Source organism: Podarcis cretensis (assembly GCF_951804945.1).
Source record: "Podarcis cretensis genome assembly, chromosome: 14".
NCBI lineage: Eukaryota > Metazoa > Chordata > Lepidosauria > Squamata > Lacertidae > Podarcis > Podarcis cretensis.
This window is the reverse complement of record NC_137183.1, coordinates 50318098-50338226: the sequence shown is the minus strand read 5'-3', so window position 1 is coordinate 50338226 and position 20129 is coordinate 50318098. Positions and strand designations below refer to the sequence as shown.

At 48.9% G+C, this 20129-nt stretch overlaps 1 protein-coding gene across 7 annotated transcripts in view; it reads left to right on the top strand.

Annotated features, from left to right (window-relative positions):
* Window positions 1-20129, top strand: part of MPRIP (myosin phosphatase Rho interacting protein) — a 159568-nt gene that overhangs the window by 130586 nt on the left and 8853 nt on the right. For 3 of the 7 annotated variants that reach the window (XM_079953640.1, XM_079953639.1, XM_079953641.1), the window contains exons 14-23: window positions 3283-3874; window positions 5320-5436; window positions 8618-12430; window positions 14880-15027; window positions 15169-15286; window positions 15739-15898; window positions 17121-17240; window positions 17402-17488; window positions 19150-19312; window positions 19882-19967. In XM_079953640.1, coding sequence (XP_079809766.1) covers window positions 3283-3874; window positions 5320-5436; window positions 8618-12430; window positions 14880-15027; window positions 15169-15286; window positions 15739-15898; window positions 17121-17240; window positions 17402-17488; window positions 19150-19312; window positions 19882-19967 — 5404 coding nt within the window. Of the gene's footprint in view, window positions 1-342; window positions 382-3282; window positions 3875-5319; window positions 5437-8617; window positions 12431-14879; window positions 15028-15168; window positions 15287-15738; window positions 15899-17120; window positions 17241-17401; window positions 17489-19149; window positions 19313-19881; window positions 19968-20129 lie in introns of all 7 variants that reach the window. The other 4 variants (XM_079953645.1, XM_079953644.1, XM_079953642.1 and 1 more) reach the window with 3 other exon arrangements.

Genomic DNA, 20129 nt, shown 5'->3' with positions numbered 1-20129 from the left:
ATGACACATGTAACCCCCCTCTTAAGAGTCAATGGAAGCACCGCCTGGGTGTGTTTTCAGGGGGTGTTCTTTCAGTTTGCTGCCTCTTTCTTTCCTCTTCTACCACTTGCATTCTTCCATTCTCTGCCCTGTTCTGACCCCTCCCTAGCAACCGCTTGAGGACGCTCTTGCTTTCCTTCTTTTGAGAGCTGTGATTGGAAAAACACAGCCCATAGTTTCAACCCGGAATGACCCATTCCCCTTTCTGCTCCGCCCATCACCCTATTTCTCTCTGGGTGCTTCTGAACCCTCTTTTCTCTCTCTCCTCACTCCTTCGTGTGTTTAATTTCCATGCGTTCCCAGGAAAAGCTTCTCTTTGAAACTATCCGTGCTGAAGCCCAGGTTGGAAAACTGTGTTCTCTCCTGTATTAACGTTTTGTGGTTTGTATATATCTCGTGATTCACTGCATGCCTCCCCTATCTTTTTGCACTCTGGAGGGGTAAAAAGTCCTGCTTTTCTGCTTTGGGAACAAACAGTGGGATAGAGGAGAACGGGGGAAAGAGGCAGCTCCTCATTTCGCTGCTGATTATCCTCCTTTGGCTCAGCAATGCTTTCCCCATTACATCTTGACAACGAAGGCGCACTCCTGCAGCTGAGTCCTGTGTTCAAAAATGTCACATGGGAAAAGTAATACAAGCTGCTACCTCTGCGAAGGACACAGAACTGACCCCATGTGTATGACGTTACCTGTGTCTGCTGGTCACCTTTCCCATGTGACATTTTCACACATTCCTGGAAATACCTCAAGGGCGTTTGGAAACATTGGAAATGTTTCCCTGGAAAAGACTCCTGGTCTGATCAGGTCTGTGCCTCGGAAGGGGGCAACAGCTGAAGATGCAGAAAGTCTCTATAGCACAGCAGATTAGCGTTGAAACTTCCCGTTAAGAGATTGTGGGATCTCTTGCAGGTACTGTTTGTCTTCAGAAGTGTAGGGAAATGCCTCTCTGCCATCATTTTGCTAAGCGACTGGTATCCAGGCTTCAGTTCCAGGTTGGGCAGTGCTTGGACCTGCCATGTTACCAGGGTAGCTGATACCTGTGGCTAGTACTGGTATCCAAGGCAGCGAGGGCCTGGGATCTGATGGTGGCACCTGCAAATTAGATGCTGTGTTGAAATCCTCAGGCCCCTGGGACGTCTCTCCAGTTCTGGGCACCACAATTTGAGCAAGATATTGACAAGCTGGAACGTGTGCAGAGGAGGGCGACCAAGATGATCAGGGGTCTGGAAACTAAGCCTTATGAGGAATGGTTGAAAGAGCTGGGTATGTTTAGCCTGGAAAGAGGAGATATGAGAGCCATCTTCAAATATCTCAAGGGCTGTCACGTGGAGGATGTAGCAAGCTTGTTTTCTCCTGCTCTGGAGGCTAGGACATGAACCAGTGGATTCAAGCTTAGTCGGAGATTCCGACTAAACATCAGGAAGAACTCCTCTCCTATCTTTTAAACCCAGTCTGCCACTTTGCATGCTGAAGGCTGGCATGTGTCATGTTTTGTCCATAGGCCTTGTCTGGCAGCTCCTTTTAGGTTCTCCTCCGATGTCTGAAACTCTCTTCCTTGCTTGTCTGCTGCCTGTGTCGTCTGCCTCTTTTTCTGTTCCTCTCTCAATACTGGCATTGAGGGCTGCCGCTTTCCTTCTTTGGTGTCGGCAGTAGCTTGCGTTAGGCCCTGCGCTGATGCCTGTCGTGTAGAAGTAGCGAAGCAGTGTGCTGTCTCCAAACGCCAGGACTACTGACTGCAAGCCAAGGCCCTCTTCGCACATGACACTTTCCCTGCAACATGGGTGTAGTCAAATGTCCGCCAAAGTGTCTGTCCTGCCACAGTCGCATGGGTTTAGAAGTTGCTGTGTCTGCTGCCTTTTCTGGACACACACACACAATGGTGGCAAAAAGTAGGCGTTTGTACGCTTTTACAGCTTTTATGCTTATTTTTGCTTTATACAGACGACAACTCTGAAAGGCTTTGGACCTGAAAATCCCACGCAGGCAGGTCCACTTGCTTCCTGATTTCTGTCTGCCAGGTGGAAGTTGTGCTGCCTGTGTGGGATTGCTTGATCTGAAGCCACCCACTTGAGTGGGGAAAACACTAAGAAAACCTGAGTGTTCAGTACAGAGAAGAGCTTGGAGATGTTTCATGGAGAACCTTTTCCAAGGAATCCATTTAAGCATGTCTGCCAAATTTCTCTGTTTACTTTTGTTTTTGTGCAATCAGACTTCCCCCTCCATTGTTAAATTGAAGCCTGATAGCCAGTGTGCCCGACTAAGGCCACGTCCCCTCCTCTATGGGAACTGAACTGAGTGCAGTGGTTTAAAATAAAAAGAAAGAAAGAGGAGTGACCAGGGATGCCTGTATCTCAATGGGCAAACAAGCCCAGCGTTCATTTTTTATTATCATTTAGGCTTTATTCTGGGGTAATGTTTTCCTTCCCTGAAGATGGGTCCCAGTGAGGAACCTGTTAAATAAAAGCACAGGAATGTACAATCAGTGTACCATTTTTGTGTGTGTATGTATGGTAGGGAAAATCTCATCTTGTATTCAGCCCTGAATTCTGTAACTTAGGAGGGTTTCTGTGAGGCTACTCGCAGGAATTATTTCACCTTGCAGTCACCAGCAACAAAGCTAGTTTTCTTTTGAGGACACACTAGATCAAACTGTTGAGAGGAATACTTTTGTCTTTGTGGGGTTTAATGAGAATTGGGGAAAACCCTGGCAGAGTGTGACCAAAATCAGGCCAGTTTGGGAGAACAGTTACATTTCCCACTTAGTAGAAGGCAGATTTTTACGAAGGACCTTCCCTGGTCATTCTGATTGCCATACGTCATAACTATTTGGTTCAGAGCATGTGTGTATGTAGCCCATAATGCTCAGGTGTGTTCTGAACCACCTCGAAGTCCTCCTCTAGCTTGGAATGCAAAAATGAATTTGCAAAGCTTCTAAGCTGCTTCAGACTTCAGATGAAGGGGCGCTTCACCACTCACTAGTTTTGATAGGCATCAAATGCTAAATCTTGCAAGAAGGAGATAATTTCACAGGCAGATCAAGAGCAATAGCAAAAAGCTTCAGAGATAGCATGGCCCTGGACATTTCAACGGGCTTCGATTCTTCCCTCCCTGCCCCCACTACCTTCTGGCTTACAGTGGTACCTTTACATAGCAAAACTGAAAGGGGGTAGATATACAGATAGGAAACCAACACCAGCGCTGATGGTTTTTCGCTCTCTTGTCCACTTTCCTCCCTCCTTGCCAGTTCTTTGCCCGAGGAGAAAAGCAAAACCAGCTCGTCCTTCGACGCCTGCCCCAAGCCGAGCGAAAAACAGGACGCCGAGCAAGCGGAAATCGACCCTGAGCACAAGCGGAGCCGCGCCCGGGAGCGCCGGCGTGAAGGCCGCTCCAAAACCTTCGACTGGGCCGAGTTCCGCCCCATCCAGCAAGCCCTGGCTCAGGAGAGAGCCAACGTGGCGGACGCTTCCAAAGGCAGCGACGCCCCTTTCGCCAAGGAGCCCAGCTCCACGGATGCAGACCCCGGGGAGCTGGAGAGGGAGCGTGCGCGGCGGAGGGAGGAGAGACGCAAGCGGTTTGAGAGCCTGGATGCCCCCGACGGGGGAGGCCCGGAAGACTTTTCCCGCATGGAGGTGGACAGGCTCCCGGGGCTGCCCAGCCCTTCGGAGACCAAGCCGCAGAACGTCCACGTGGAGATCGAGCAGCGGTGGCACCAGGTGGAGACGACCCCTCTGCGCGAGGAGAAGCAGGTCCCCATAGCCCCTCTACACCTCGCCCATCCGGACGACAGCAGCGAGGCTCTCCACAAGCAGCACCTCACCACACTCCTGGAGAAGGAGGTAAAATGGAGGGAGGAAGGAGGGCAGGTGGGTGGGACTTGGGCTCCTCCAGGCAGGCTGGCTTAGGACTGATGGGAGTTCAAGAGGCCTAGCAACGAGCCCTGGCAGAAACAGAGGGATATGAGGTTAAAGCAGGGGGCGTCAGTTCTCTTGCTCACACTAATCTCTTCCCACCCGCCCTCCATTTGCAATTTGCTTACTGTCACTTTAAATATGGAAAAGGCACGTTAAACTGGCTTACCTTTCCTCTTTAACTCCCAATAGGGCAGGGCTAGGGAACTGGATCCGTTTCTGTCCCACCCTTTCACTGCCTACCTGTCAGATCACCTGGCACCCCATCCAGCGATGGGGCGTTCGTGAAGTCCCCACCATGGTTGAGACTTCAAAGTGCCACACTGGGTTTGCAAAGAGCCCTGTTACCACTTTGGAGTGGCAACAGTCAGCAGGTCATTGGTACTTCAGAGCACCAAGCAGGGCTCTGTGCAAGCAGCAGGGAGCTTGCACATAGCTCTGCTCGGTGCTTTGAAGGCCCTTTCAAGGACTGGCTTGCCACGTGCAGCCGAAGCGATGCATCCCACGGAACTTGAAGTCCAAGCTCCGCTCTCTTCTGGGATCAGCCATCCTGCGGAGTTCCCTCGGCAGTGACTGCCAAACTCTTTGGCCAGGATACAATCGGGAGCACCTGTGACATCATGCGTGGGGCTTGCATGTGGGTGTGGCTTGTGGGAAACAGCCTTGCAGGGTGAATTGGAATTCATGCTGGGTCACATTGTTGATTTTGCAAAGCATTGCTCTCATTGTTGTAATCCTCTCTGAGTATAATCTGGGAAGGCGGCATGCAGTCAAAGGGGTGGTGCTGAAATTTGGCCCATGGACCAGAGGTTCCCCATAACCTGTGATATTACTGGTCCTCCTTAATTATCCGGAGATGGATCTAAATTGGCAAGCCTTCCCACTCTTGTGAGATATAAGAAACCATTCCTTCTCTTCCCTCTACCCGGGAGAGAAGTGTCCAAGCGTGTTGACCTCCATGGCTTCATTTACTTAGAGAAGCTCAGCTCACCTTGGCACTTCTGCATCTTCACCAAGTGAATTATGTTTAGTTTATCTGACCTCTTCTGCTGTCCTTGTAGCATCTGCTGTTAATGAGCCAGTCCTGGGGAGGGGGAAGAAAAATGCAAGCCAAGCCTCACCCATCATCTAAGCCCATGCCTTTGGGGAGAAACTGGAGATAGAATGGCTTCCTAGAGCACGATGGTTCCTGGAGAAGTTCTTAGCCTTAGTTCTTACCCCAAAGCTTGGTATAGAGGGGATGTTGCAGGAGAAATCCATCCAATTAATACACCCAGTTTGTATAGGGCAGCCGGTCACCTTGCCGGTTTGGAGCTGTGGATGTTTTTGAATGACGTCTTTGTGGTCTTCTCCCTTCCCTCTTGTGCTTGCAGCTGGAGCAGAGCCAGAAGGCAGCCTCTGAACTCCTGGAGCAGAACCGCGCTCTGCAGGACCAGCTGAAAGTAGCTTTGGGCCGTGAGCAGAGTGCCCGGGAAGGTTACGTCCTGCAGGTAGGAGAGCAAGGCCAATGTCCGACTTGGTTGCCGTCGCTCGAATTTAATCTGTGGGACTTCAGTCCAGGATGCTTGTGGGGACGCACCTGGGTGGGAGACACAGTTTGCAAAACCTTCAGTCCTCCACGTCGTAGGGGTGAGAGAGCTTTTTGCATTACCCTCTTTTCTGCAGGTACAGAGCAAGCTCCTCTTTTCAGTACTGCACTAAGCAGCCTTGTTGCTTGGTAATTCTGAGAAATCATTCCAGTTTTGAAAGCAATGGTTTAAATCAGAAGAGTTTCGGAAGGTTCGGTCCACCATCTCCATTGATAACCATGTCTGGTTGTATCCAAACATAGACTAAAACCTGCCTCTTGATCTTAGGGAACTTCATGGAAAATTGGGTTGCGGTATCTTAAGAGATGTCAAAATTGATAGCAAACAAGCCACTTTCCAAAGTATGTAGTTGATAATGTAATTTGTTTCTAGGGCTGTGTGTGCCCTGCTCTCCTACTAACTGATCCAGGGCTGCAACCCAGGGAACACCCAATCTGGATCTGATCCTGACTCATTTTGATCAGTGGGGTTAATGTTTAATTGGGGTTTTTAAAGCCTATATGGGCAAGAGAGAAGGACATACAGCATCTCCTCCCCCACCCCGCTGACTATACTGCTGAGAGCAGGAGGGTTCAATCCTGCTGGGTCCTACTCTGCTACCATGTTCCCTAACTGATGAAGCAGACTTCCTGCAGGGGAGTAAACATAGCTCCCAAGCTGGTGTGTGCCATTGTCAGTTTGCATACATTTCAATTAGCAAGAATTTAAAATTTTAAAGTATTAGTTGCTTGATTAAGTGAGGGTGCCTTTGGGTTTATTAAAATGTGTTTCAACTTAATGCCCACTCTTCAGAGTTGCAAGCCTAATATTTTTATTTTGTAAGTAGCTTTGATAAAGAGCGACACCATCCTGCAGAGGCATCCTTCCCTTTTCATAATGCATTTAACCTTCTGGAAGAGTTGGCCTTTTGTCCAAGACTACCCAAGTCTCCTGATGGAGAGAGATCATCTTTTGGAACAGAATCTCTTGCATACTGACAAAAAAGAGCAGATGCTGCCCATTTGCTAGGTTATCTGTTGTGCCTTCAACCTAATACCCTGCACCTATGGCTCCTTGCTATTTTGCCATTTGTGTAGGTGACAGAGGTGGCGTTGTGGTGTGGGGTGAACCTCCTTTCCCTGGGGGACACTGGCAGATGATGATCACTGTACAGATTGCCAGGCTCAGAATAATGGGACGAATTCCATCAGGTCGCACCAGATAACCTAAATGCTTCCTCTCCTTTTAACCGGGCCCAATAGGAGTACCTTTGCTTGTAGGACTAAGAAGCTAACGATGTGATCCTATGTCTCTCTACTCGGATGTAAGTCCAATTAAGTTCAGTGGGACTTGCTCCTGGGTCAGCGTGCATAAGATGGGGCTTTAAGAGACCTTGAAGAATTGATGAAAGACCGATAAAGCAGGCATGCTGGTCACCCCAGCGGGGAAGCAAATGACCCTTGTGAAAAGCAGATGGTTGCAGCTTCTGGGGAGCGTTTTTGCCAGACTCCTCCCAAAACGGCAGAGCCCGGGTGAGCTCCTAATCCTTTGCCTCCCTCCCATCCCCGGCTCATAGCGCTGATGTTGCAGAATGTTCTGCCCAACAAGACACTGCATATCTATCTTCAGGACTCGATCCGCGTGCATGTTGAACTGAGCCCCTCTTTGAGCTCTTGCAACGTAACCTTTCCTGTGTGTGTCCTGCCTTGAGCTCGATGGCAAGTGGAGCTTCTCCAGCCCATTCAGTGCTAACAGAAGTTGAGCATGACTGTTTTTCCTCTCTTCCCCCCCCCCCCCAAGACACCAGTTGTATCTTCTGCCTCCTTTGGGGCGAGGGTGGAGAGGGTCACTGTACTAATCTCTCTTGGGTGTGGATAATATTGCATGGGTTGTTTTGGGGGGGGTTTGGTTTTTTGTTTTTGGTGTGGAAGCATGTAATCTGACTTATTGTACCTGAGTGTCACATCTATGGGCTGTCCCTGCCAGCGATTACGGTACAGCAAGACAGGCCAAATTATCAGGCTTAGCGCTGTGCTCCTCTTGCCTCTTTCTGTTTGTGTATTCTTCAAGCCACATGATTTCTGTCCGACTCTTGCATGATTCTTTGTGTGTTTATTCCCCCGCCCCCTTGCATGCAACATGGCTTTGGTTTTGAATCTCTCTGAGGGTTTCCTTGTTCTGACTTTTATGTTCTCATCATACTCCTCCTTTCCTCTCTGCTCGTCTTGATTTACAACAAAACACGGGTAGCAGACAGATCTAGAACTTCCGCATTTTAAACTTCATTCACATATTACACACACACACATATATTTTCCACGAGCAGGAAAGCTTGCGGCAGGGATCAGTTTGCAGCTGCCATCTCTTCAGGTGAGGGGAGAGCAATTGTGTCTTCTCAGTGGCCTTCATTCCTCCAGGACTTTATTTACCTGAAGCTCTGCATCTTTTGCTAGGCGAAAACATTATGCTCTAACTGTACACCTGCACACACAATGCAGCAGTTAGACTCAAAGGTCAACCCAGCCCAAAAAGTCAGGGTGGGTAACACAAAAGTGAAAATAAAATCCCAGCAAAACAAGATAAATAATGATTTAAACCCATCCTTTCCAAACTTAGCCTCAAGCTGCAAAAGATAGTTCCTAGCAGGTAGGTCTCCCAATACTTCAAAGAGTTGCTTGTTTTATCTTAGTATATTCAAATTGCCCGCCCCCCCCCCACAATTTTCACTCCTTTCCAAACCTTTTTTCTACTTGTCCCAAGTCATCATTTCTCCTGTGGTGTTCTCTTCTCCATCATTTTGTTTTGTTTTGTTTTAATTTGTTTTGTTCCTCTTAGGCCCGTTTGCGTTCAAGCTGTTTCAATGTTTTATCATCCGTGTTGTCTGTTAAACTTGAAGAAGGGTTTCCTTGTTTCCCTGAGCAAAAGGGATTTTTTTAAAAAAAGAAAGCAGACAAAACTGAAACCATCCAAAATTGGAGCAGATGGGTAGTGATCAAACCTATGCAAGGAATTGTTCTGTGGCCCAACTTGACCAGAGGTGTGACACTCAGAACTGGGAACCGAGAGTGCTACTAATCTCCTATTTAATCAATTTTTTTTAAAGACCGAGGTGGCCACCCCCCCATCGGGGGCCTGGCAGAGGCTCCATAAAGTCAATCGAGACCTCCAGAGTGAGCTCGAAGCCCAGTGTCAGCGGCAGGAACTGATCAACCAGCAGATCCAGTCACTTAAGCGTAGCTATGGGGAGGCCAAGGATGTGATCCGGCACCATGAGGCAGAGATCCAGAGCCTACAAGCGAGGCTCAGCAATGCCGCCGCAGAGCTCTCCATCAAAGAGCAGACTCTGGCAAAGCTGAAGAGCGACCTGAAGGCTGAACGGAAGAAAGCTCAGGAGCAAATGGAAGAGTGGCAGCACAGCGAGGAGGCGCTGAGCTCGCAGCTGAAAGCCAGCGAGCAGAAGCTCAAGAACGCGGAGGCGCTCCTGCTGGAGAAGACCCAGGAGCTGCGAGATCTGGAGACGCAGCAAGCTCTGCAGAGGGACTACCAGAAGGAGGTGCAGCGGCTCCAGGATCGGATCGCTGGCCTCAGCCAGCAGCTGAGTGCCAGTGAGCAGTCCCAGATGCTGATGGAGGAGAAGCTGCAGAGGAATTACGAGGCTTTGCTGGAGAGCTGCGAGAGGGAGAAGCAGGTCCTCATCCAGAGCTTGAAGGAAGCGGAGGACAAAGCCAGCGAGTACGAGAACCAGCTTCAGAACAACGAGCAGCAGATGGAGGTTCTGCAGAAGGAGAAGCTGTCCGTCAAATTTGAAAGCAGCGAAATTGTCCACCAGCTGGAAGAGCAGCTCGAAATGAAAGAAGCCAGCATCCAAAAGCTCGCCGAACACATCAAAAGCCTTGAGGAGGAAAGGGATCAGATCAAATGCCGGTTCCAAGAGCTGATGAACCAGGTTGCCGAGTCTGATAACGAGGTCGCCAAGCTGCAAGCCAAGCTGCAGCTGGAGGAGAGCAACTACCATGCCCTGGAGCACTCCTATGAGGTGGTGTCAGGGCAGTTCCAGAACTTGCAAGCGGTGCTGAAGGAAAAGGAGGAGGAGCTAAGAGTGGTGAGGGAAGCCCACTTGAGAATTGTGGAAAATAAGGACCAGGAGCTTGCGGAACCTTTCTTAAAAATAGCTGCCGTAAGTAGCAGTCCAGAAAACGTGGAAGATCAGCAGGCGCAAGACGATGAGTTGAAAACATCAGCTGGTGAGAGCTTAGCGCCGTGTGTTACGGCAGAAACAGGTGGTCAAGTTGTGGAGCCAGCACAACATTCACAGCTTCAAAGAAGACTTCCAGTCTCAGAGTGCATGCTCACTGAGGATCAGGGCCCCAATATCAGTCACAGGCAGATCTGTGAGCATGCAGCAGTGAACCCAGAAGAGTGTAGGTCTACCTCTAAGTCTACAGACCTTCAAGAGAGAGAGATTTGCCAGAAGGACTCTGCAAAATCAGACACAGAAACCCCTGGAGCCAAAAGGCAAAGGATACGTTTCTCCAACATCCAGTGCCAAAAATATATCCACCCTGATGGATCTGAGAAGATGTGGACCAGCAGCACTTCATCAGACACCAGCCAAGACAGGTCGCTATCGGAGGACAGTATGTCATCAGAACCAGCTCCGAGTTACCCAGGCACAGGCGATTCGGAGACTTACCTGTCTATCATCCACGCCCTAGAAACCAAACTTTTCATCACAGAAGAAAAGCTCAAAGATGTGACCATGAAACTCGAAAGCCAGCAGGGCCACAATCAAGACACCCTCATCACGCTTCACCACCAGTGGGCCAGCACAGAAGCACAGCTGAGGGAGCAGCTTCAGGAGAGCTTGGCTCAAGTCAGCAGGCTGGTCTCACAGCTGGAGGGCGAGAAGCAAGAAAAACACAAGCTGCTTGAGAATCACATCCATGAGCTGGGAAGGTTCCATGGGAGAAACAACCAAGCCTTGGTGTGCTTAGAGCAGTGCAGAGAACAGCTAAGAACTTTGTCCAGATGTGACACGGAGCAAGAGAGAGAGGTGCTTTTGGGTGTCCTGTCCAATACGGAAAATTCTTTATCAGATGCAGTCCTCGTGTTGCAACAGGCACTTTCTTCGCCTGGTCATCTGGCAGAAGAATTGTCTGCAGTCCAAGCATTGCATGCAGAAGGCAGCAGCTTGGGGGAGGAGGAGAAAGCTGCCCTCCAGCAGCAACAAGTAGGGTTTTCTGAACAAGACCAGCTGCGGATGCTTTCCAGGAGGGTGGCTTTTGAAGCCAGCTTGATCAACCAGATAGCAGAGTCTCTGACAGATGCAACCTCCAAGATTTCCTTAGCCCTGAGAGAGATTCATGGTACGGTGGATGCAGTCTTGCTGGAGCCTTCAAATATTTCACATATTGCAGTGGCCTTGGCTGACGTCTTATCTAAAAAGCTAGTGTTGGAAGATGAGTTTTGGAGCCAGGTGGAGGAGCTAAGGAAGAATTTGAGTGCCAAGGAAGAAGAGGGGAAGGGAAAGGGGGAGGCCCAGTGTTTAAACATTCCTCAGTGCCTCGTTCATTCAGTGGCAGACAGCACGCTGATTAAAGCAGAGCTCAGTTTTGTTGCCCAGAAAATGAGAGAATCCTTTCATCAGAGATTAAAGGCCATCGAAGAAGACCTCCACAACACCAGAACAGCCCTTCAGCAGCACAAGTGCATGCTGGAGGAAATCATTAAAGCATACCAGACTCCTGAATTTGACAGCGTTATGCATCAGATTTCCAAAGCCCTTGAAATCCAAGAGGGCACTTCAGCTTGGGATGCCAGCCTTCCTGGCTTCATGCCAGAAGCCCACACTTTGCAGGATCTTGGCAGTCAAGCTCTAGCTGCCGTTCAGGGCGATCTTGCTCAGCAGCTCAAAGACAGAGCAAATGTCCTAAAGGAAATATCTGCTGCTCTCCTGTCTCTGTCCCCTGACGATGCCCTGAAAGACTGCCGCAAGCTGCTAAGGATTTCTTCCAGTCCTCCCTACGATATGTGTCTGGGGGATCTTGAGCGCTACTCGTCTCTGCTTGTTCAAGATGCGATTATCCAGGCCCAGGTCTGTTACGGGGCTTACAGGGCAAGGCTGGAGTACGCCAGGGAGGCACGGCTGTACAAAGAGTCCCTGCACAATGTGGATGCTCTGTGTCAGGAACGCATCAGGGCAGTTGCCACCCTCCGGGAGGAATACGAAGAGCTGCTCCGAAAGCAACAGGGCAAGTATGCCGAGATGATTGCTGTGCTTGAAAGGGAGAATTCAGAGCTCAAGGCCAAAGTGGAGCAGCTTGATAATCAGCGGAAACTCCTGGAAGAAGAAGAACATAAACAGAGCAAGAAAATACTGGAGCTTCAGGACACGTATGAAGAGGAGATCCGGAACGTGGTTGATCAGCTTCACAAGACCGAGGATGCTCTGAAATCAGAACAGACCGAAGGGCTGCAGCGACTAGATTCTCTTGCGCGGGATAAGCTGAACTTGGAGACTTTCCACCTTGAGCAGATCCAAACTCTAGAGGACAAGTTTCAAGTCAAGATGAAGGAACTGCAGGTCTTCCACAATGAAGAGCTGCTGGCCTTGCAGAAGCGCTATGAGCAAGAGCTGCAGTGCTTGCAAGCATCTCTGGAGCAGTACCAGAATCAGCACTCAGAAGCACTGCCTGCTGTGGCATTGGGTGCAGGAGAAGCATGGGCTGCTGATAACCCCGACGGTGGGGTGCAGGGCTCAGAGAGCGAGCTGGACGCCATGCACGGCTTGAGAGAGCGCATTCAAGAGCTGGAAGCCCAAATGAACATCATGAGAGATGAGCTGGAGAACAAGCACCTCGAAGGCAATGCGTCCACTCTGAGGGAGAAATACCAGAAGGACTTTGAGAATCTTAAGGTTTTTTCTTCTTCCCTGAACTTAATTTCAATAAGTCATGTGTGTAAATCTCTCCCCGCTCCCCACCCATGGCAATGCAACAATCACCTTTTTGTTTAAAGGCAAATAGAATTCTATAACTTGATGGCCAGAGGAGAGATAGAGCTAAAAAGAGGGACGGAAACACTTCCTTCCCATGACAGAGAAAAAGGTAAAAAATAATAATAGTCTGTCACAGGGTGGGATGCATTTCAAACGGAATGCTTACAGTCCACAAGACTGCCCCTAAGAACACTAAATCAAAACTTTGCATTGCAACATCCATCTTGGAAGCCCAGTATAATGTCCTTGAGGTGATGTAGCCAGAGCCCTAGGGATGTATGTCATCTTCTGCAAACCTTCACAAGATCTTTTTCACCTTTAGATATCAGATTTCCTATAACTGTCCTTCAAAACACCTCTCCTTCTATCGAACTTACATCCTTACAACCTAAAACCAATGAAACAGCAGTATCAAAGCACAGAAAAACAAAGAAAACAGGAACACAAGCACATAAAACAGGGTCTGGCCAGGGAAAGCCCATGCAAAAAGATAGGTCTTTACAAGTCTTCATTTTAATCACATTTTATACCCCCCCTTTTCCTAAAAGAAGCTCAGAGTGTAAATGGGATGGCATCACCTTATCCTTGGAAGTGCCCTGCAGGCTAGGCAAGGCTGAGAGAACGGAGACTTGCTTCAGCTGAAATTCACAGCTGAGCCATGATTCAAACTCAGGTCCCTCCAGTCTAAGCCCAACATTCTGCCCACGGACACCCTCCAGTATATATAGCACATGGCCATATAAAGGGGCTAATGGGAGGTAAATGGTATGTCACATCATGAAATGATGATAGTAATGCGAGAAGCAGTCAACGGTTCTAGGAGAATACTCTGTTCCAGGCATGGCTGAAGCCTGCCTTCTTTTTTCTTTTGCCTTTCATAAACCTTTGTAGCATTCCCACAAGAACATTCTCCACCCTTCAGCAACAGAGCCTTTTCACAGCTCACAAGGTTTACCATACAGGCCGATTGCACCTGCTGGCATGTTTGCACTAACGTAACAGAGGGTGCTTTTAAATGTCCCTTGCAGAACACTGATCTCTCCCTGGACTAACATTCTGCCATCCTAAAAAGTGTTGCCTTGGCTGACAGAATTGCAGCAACCACTTCTGCAGCCCACAGCTGGTTCAAGGGGCAATTCTGTGCTTGTCAAGGAACAGAGAACAAAGTGGCATAAATATACCCCAGCCCACCAGCTAAGATTCTGGCCTCAGTGTAAAGAGCTAGGAACTGAAGCTGTACATACCTCCACAGATGTGTTTCAGGAGGCCATAGGCAACTTATATAACCACAGCTTTGTAACATGTTGTTATTTACCATATTTATATACGCTGGCCAGTAACCTATATCCTTGCAGCCAGCTGCAGAAGTACCGCTTTTAAGCATTCATGCAGAAAAGACCCATCTTTCATTTTTAAAGAGCCCAGTTTTTGCCCTTTTGTAGTAGCCAATAAAAAATCTGAAGATATATAAAGATTTTATTTAAAGTATTAGGCTAGGATCCTAGAGGTATCTTAGGTATATTTTAAAGAGGAGTGTACACACACACACACACACACACACAGAGAGAGAGAGAGAGAGATGATTTCCTCCTTAAGACTCAGCAGACACCCTGTTTGTGTTCTACATGGGTACAAAAAATTGCACGAGAAGCAGCTGTTTTCTGGCAACTATGAATTAGGGTGCATGCTTCACATTATACACCAGAGAAAGAAGTTGTACAGTGCAGAAGTGGGACAGACAGCAAACCACACTCAGTACCTCCCAAGGAGTAGGCTAGATTGGTGCAGGTGAATATAGTATATCCAGACCACTCCAAATGATTTCGTGGTTAAAAGTGTGCATTTAAGCTTCATACTTCCAAACAACTCTATGCAGCAATACAATGACGCTGGGTTGTGTTGTCTCTTCCTAGTCTTATCTAAATGGCATCTCAAGTTAAGCCTAGATCAGGAACAAGGAACCTGCATTCCTCCAGATGTTGTTGAGTGGTTGATGGGAACAGGCATTCAGCAACACCTGGAGATCTACAGGTTCGCCATCCCAAGTACCAGTGACAAGGGCTGCTTCCTAAGGCTTTTTGGAAGTCCCCATTTAAGTGGGTTTTGAACTAACCCTCTTCCTAGTCAGTCAGATTTCACGTAGTTTTTCTATCAGGTTAAGATTGAAGAGGCATGTTAGAGCTCCAGTCTAGACCTTCCATGCATGCTTGTCCATCAGCTCCATGGCTTTCTTCTCCTCTCTTTGTTTGCTTGCTTGCCTGCCTGCCCATACAACCTAACACAATCCTAACATTCAACCTAACACAATCCCTGTAGGTTCTGAGGCCAAGAAACACAAATTCAGTTCCCCTGCCCCATCTTTTCCCAGGCAACTTGCGAACGAGGGTTTGCAGCTATGGAAGAGACCCATCAGAAGAAGATAGAGGACTTGCAGAGGCAGCACCAGCGAGAACTGGAGAAGCTAAGGGAGGAGAAAGACCGCTTGCTAGCTGAGGAGACAGCAGCCACTATCTCAGGTAAGAGGAAAGAGAAGACCATAAGCGGTCATCAGTAGCAACATCAGAAGGTGGTTTTGTTCCTGAGGTGAGATCAGAAGACGGAAGTGTTTCTGAGAGGAAGTCAGCTTATCTGCAGCCCTTGCCTCTTTTCCTACACAGCCATAGAAGCCATGAAGAACGCCCACCGGGAAGAGCTGGAGCGGGAGCTGGAGAAGACTCACCGCTCGCAGATCAGCAGCATCAACTCAGACATCGAAGCGCTGCAGAGGCAATACTTGTAGGTGCTCCTCTGTATTTTCTAGATTTGTTGAGGTAGGAAATGTGGAGCTGCTCTTGGCACCTGGGTGGCATTGGGGGAAACAATTTATCATTCTACACCACCCACACTAAACAGCCCTGCTGGATCAGGCCAGAGAACCATCTAGTTCAGTATCCTGTTCCCACACTGGCTGACCCTAATGGGGATCCCATCTATAGACAACACAAATGTTTAGTCTAGTCAGTGCAATCAAACCGCATGCCTAAGTTTGCTTTCCTGGGAAAGCAACACTGAACGTGTGGGATGCACTTGAATGCCCATCTTGTCTGTCCACAGCCAGAAGGTTGTGCAATGCCTCCTCCTCTGTGCATCCTAGTCTCTGATAGTTGATTTGATCCGTTTTGGGGCTTGCAGTTGGCCTTGCAATCTTTATTTTTTGTTTTTACCCCCACCCCCCTATGCCTGATCAGGGAGGAGCTGCAGTCTGTCCAGCGTGAACTTGAAGTTCTCTCGGAGCAGTATTCTCAGAAGTGTTTGGAAAACGCTCACTTGGCCCAGGCCCTGGAAGCAGAGAGGCAGGCCCTCCGTCAGTGCCAGCGGGAGAACCAGGAGCTCAATGCACACAACCAGGTAAAGCAACATCTGTCCAGCCTCATTCAGCTGCCTAAGAGAAAAGGGTCATTTGGGGGCTTTTTCAGAATGGCTTTCAGCCAGGATTGGACTAGCAGTGCAGGGGAGTCAGTTGGTCAAGAGGCCTGATAAGCAGTTTCACCCTAATAGGAATGAAACATTACGGCAGGACCAGAATCATAGTGATTCAGCAGGGCAGGATTAAGAGCTTTAAAGGCCCTAAGCACTGAAGAGATTGAGGTGGAGCCCCCACATATGTTTTTAAAAATAAAAACAATACTAAACTGTAAAATGTATATGTTAAAAAAAATAGATTTATTGCAACACCTGGCAGATCTGATTTCTGCACATTTTTTTCGATCTAAGTTGGTAGGAAGCCCCCTGGTTTAGGTAAGGAAAATGAATTAAAAAGATGGTACCCCAGATGGTGGTGCTGACTTAACCAGGCTTGTAAACTGCTTTTTGCTTGGTGGTCTCTGAAACATAGGATCTTCTTTTTACGAAATCCACCACAGCTCCAATTGTCTTGAAATACCGGGGCGGGGGGTGCCTCAAGGTATCTCCTCAATGGCATTTTGTTTCCTGGGAAAATATGCATGATGGAAACTGCTGTGATAAAGATGACATTGTGCAAATATGCAAGCTCCATAGTTTTAGATGATGGTTGCATGTGCAGTTTTGGAAATCCTGTGGTTTGGTTTTAAATCCTTTTGTGTGCTTATTTTCGTCACCAGGCCTTGTGACACAGCTTCTTAATGAAGCGTTGATAAAATGTATGCTTTCTAAAATCTTTTTTCTTTGTCACAATCACTTCAAAAGAATCAGGCTTTCACCACTAGGAATAGATTTTTTTTTAAGTCATTATTTCAGGCTATTGGTATATTATAGCCAGCATAGATATACATGGGTTACTAAAAATGTTTTAAAACTCTGTGAACTTAAGAAATGTCCATCTTTAGAGGGGGGAAACAAATGTGCTGGTTGGGCCACGTTTGTGGAAGTACTGAGTTCAATCCCTTTGTCTGATCTGCAGAAGTACAGATAGCAGCAAGGAAGGCCCAAAGAACCACAAATGCTGTTTTGTGCTGTTTGGTGAAAACTGAAGCTATTTATATCCTCGAGGTCGCCATCCAAAAGCAAAATAGGCATATTCAGTTGCCTAGGACTGAGGAGAGCTTTATTCATAACTGCTGCTCATAGCCATCTTGTGGTCTTCTTACAGGAGCTGAACAACCGCCTGGCTGCAGAGATCACACGGTTACGGACCCTGGTGACTGGGGAGGGTGGGATCGAGATGGCTGGCTCACCTCTCACCCAAGGCAAGGATGCCTACGAGTTGGAGGTGAGGATGCCCTGCCTTGATTCCAGATGTTGGACTTCAAGGGGCATGTGAAATGGACTTTCCTTCTTGCTCAGTGGCTTAACTCCTCCCCCCCCCCTTTCATTTGTGCATAGTTGCCTAACCTAAAAAGCATCTGCCTGGGTTTCTCTTCCCCTTTGCAGGTCTTGCTGCGAGTCAAGGAATCAGAAATACAGTACTTGAAGCAGGAGATCAGCTCCTTGAAGGATGAACTGCAAACAGCATTGAGGGTAATAGCTCTGGAGGAGGCCTGCCTTTGTATCATACAATCAGACAGCAAGTGCCTTTAAATGCGTATGAATTCAGCTGACTCGTGTATATACATACCGCTTGTAATTACAATAATAGGTAGTTTGCAACATAAAACGATTCAGTAAAATTCAACAAAAATGTATTTCTGTAGTATCCACAAAGCAGTGAAACCAGTATTGAAACATGCCTGAGCAGATAAAAAAAGTCTTTAGTTCCGTCATGGAACCCAGAGCAGCGTATATTTGGTTTTTGGACCATCCCCAACCAGACCTGCATAGCCTCAGGAAGATAGCTGCGTTTTGAGCCTTCAGTCTGTATAGCTGCTAATTGTTTCCAATGTAGAAGAGTCTGTATCAGTGGCAAATGCAAGCTGTACATTGGTTCCCCCATGGGAGTGTGTGATCTCCCTCCCCTTGAAATACGTACTGCCTTACTTTGAGTGGATGGTTGTCAAAAGTAGTTCACAGATTTGAAAGATGCCATATACAACTATTTGGTCAAAACCAAAGTGGTCTGCTTTTTAAGAATGGAGCCTGTCTCAGTGGGTTGCAGTGTTCTTTTTTTAACCAAAGCCCAACCCAGGAAAGATAAAAGAGAGTACCGTATTTTTCGCTCCATAGGACGCACTTTTTCCCCTCCAAAAATGAAGGGGAAATGTGTGTGCGTCCTATGGTGCGAATGCAGGCTTTCGCTGAAGCCTGGAGAGCGAGAGGCATCGGTGCGCACCGACCCCTCTCGCTCTCCAGGCTTCAGGAAGCTATCCGCAAGCCTTGCAAGCCCGGCGGGAGTTCCCACGAGCTCACGAAGCTTGCGGGCAGCAGCCTGCAGCCCCAGCGAGTGTCCACAAGCCTTGCGCGCCTGGCGGGAGGTCCCGCCGAGCGCACGAGGCTTGGGGCGGCAGCCTGTTGCCCGAAGCACAGGGAGCCCTCCGGAGGGCTCCCCGTGCTTCGGGCGAGTGTCTGCAAGCCTTGCGCGCCCGGCAGGAGGTCCCGCCAGGCGCGCGAGGCTTGGGGCGGCAGCCTGTTGCCCAAAACACAGGGAGCCCTCCGGAGGGCTCCCCGTACTTCGGGCGAGTGTCTGCAAGCCTCGCGCGCCCGGCGGGAGGTCCCGCCAGGCGCGCGAGGCTTGGGGCGGCAGAAGGGTCTCCTTCTGTTCCTTCTCCAGGTTCGCTGAAGGGCGATGCCCCTTCTCCCTCTCTGCGCAGCACCTCTCCTGTGAAGGAGGGGCGCTGGGCAGAGAGAGAGAAGGCGCAGTGCTCCTTCAGCGACGCGTCTGTCCTGGCTTCTGCTTTAGCCCTGCGCAGCCTCTTTGGGCAGGGGGAGCCTTCATCCCGCTGCCCTGAAGAGGCTTGGCGCGGTTACCCCAGAAGCCAGAACAGCCACACGGTATCCCAGAAGCCAGATCCCTCTTGCTGTTCTGGCTTCTGGGGTTCAGAATAATTTTTTCTTGTTTTCTGCCTCCCAAAACTAGGTGCGCCCTATCGTCCGGTGCGCCCTATGGTGCGAAAAATACGGTACATATGGCACTGATTGCTACAATATGTGTCTAGCCCTTTGGCAATATTTGCTGCTGCCGATCTCCAAGGCCGAAGGGGACTGAAAGCATTTCCTCAACTGAAACGCTGTTGTCTTTCCTAAAGGACAAGAAATATGCCAGTGATAAGTATAAAGACATTTACACGGAGCTCAGCATTGTGAAGGCCAAGGCGGACTGCGACATTAGCAGGTTGAAAGAGCAGCTCAAGGCGGCCACCGAAGCCCTTGGCGAGAAGTCTCCAGAGAACACCACTGTGTCTGGATACGGTTAGTCTTGCAAGCTGGTTTGGCTTTTTCATAGGTGCTGCTGAGGATTCCGGATGAAAGCAAGGCCAAGTTTCTGGCTTTCGCTTTGGGTATACTTACGTGGGCCATACCAGTTTAGGGAGCCAGCTCTGTAGCTGGTGGCAAATGGGGGGTCCCTTTGGAGACTGTGTTCTGGGGTAAGGGTGGTCCTTGAATGAGGTAAAGAGAAGCCATTGCCTCTGGCAGCAGATCCACACCCTCCCTCCCTGTGCTCGCAGTTACGCTGCTGCCAGCCCCACTGTGGTTTTGCCCGCACCATCAACACAGGACCGCTGATCTCACTAGTCGCGGTGATGGGGCTGGCGGCAGCGTGGGCACAATGACTGGGCCAGGGAGAGGGGGGGCAGAGCTTCAAGGGGGGTGTTAGAGCATTTCGCCTACAGTGGCAAAATGTCTCGGCCCAGTGTTGTTCCTTGTGCCCATTTGACAACCATTTGTTTTCCTTTTTTCCACGGCGACGGAGGAAATGTTGCGCTTGTAGTGCTTTCAACAGCAAGGTAAACTGGCTCTATTTTTCCTCCTTCACCTAGACATTATGAAATCCAAAAGCAACCCTGATTTCTTGAAGAAAGACAGGACCAGCGTTGGCCGGCAACTGAGAAATATCAGGTCAAAGGTGAGTTTATGGTGGCTTCATCCAACTTTCCAAACGAGGTTATGCTATGTTGGATGCCATAACAAGTCTATGAGTGATATGTCTGCTGTGTTTTGTCTGGGTTATTAGCATTTGCAGATTGTTTTTTTTTCAGTCAGAACTCACTGGAACTCAGTTCTGGCA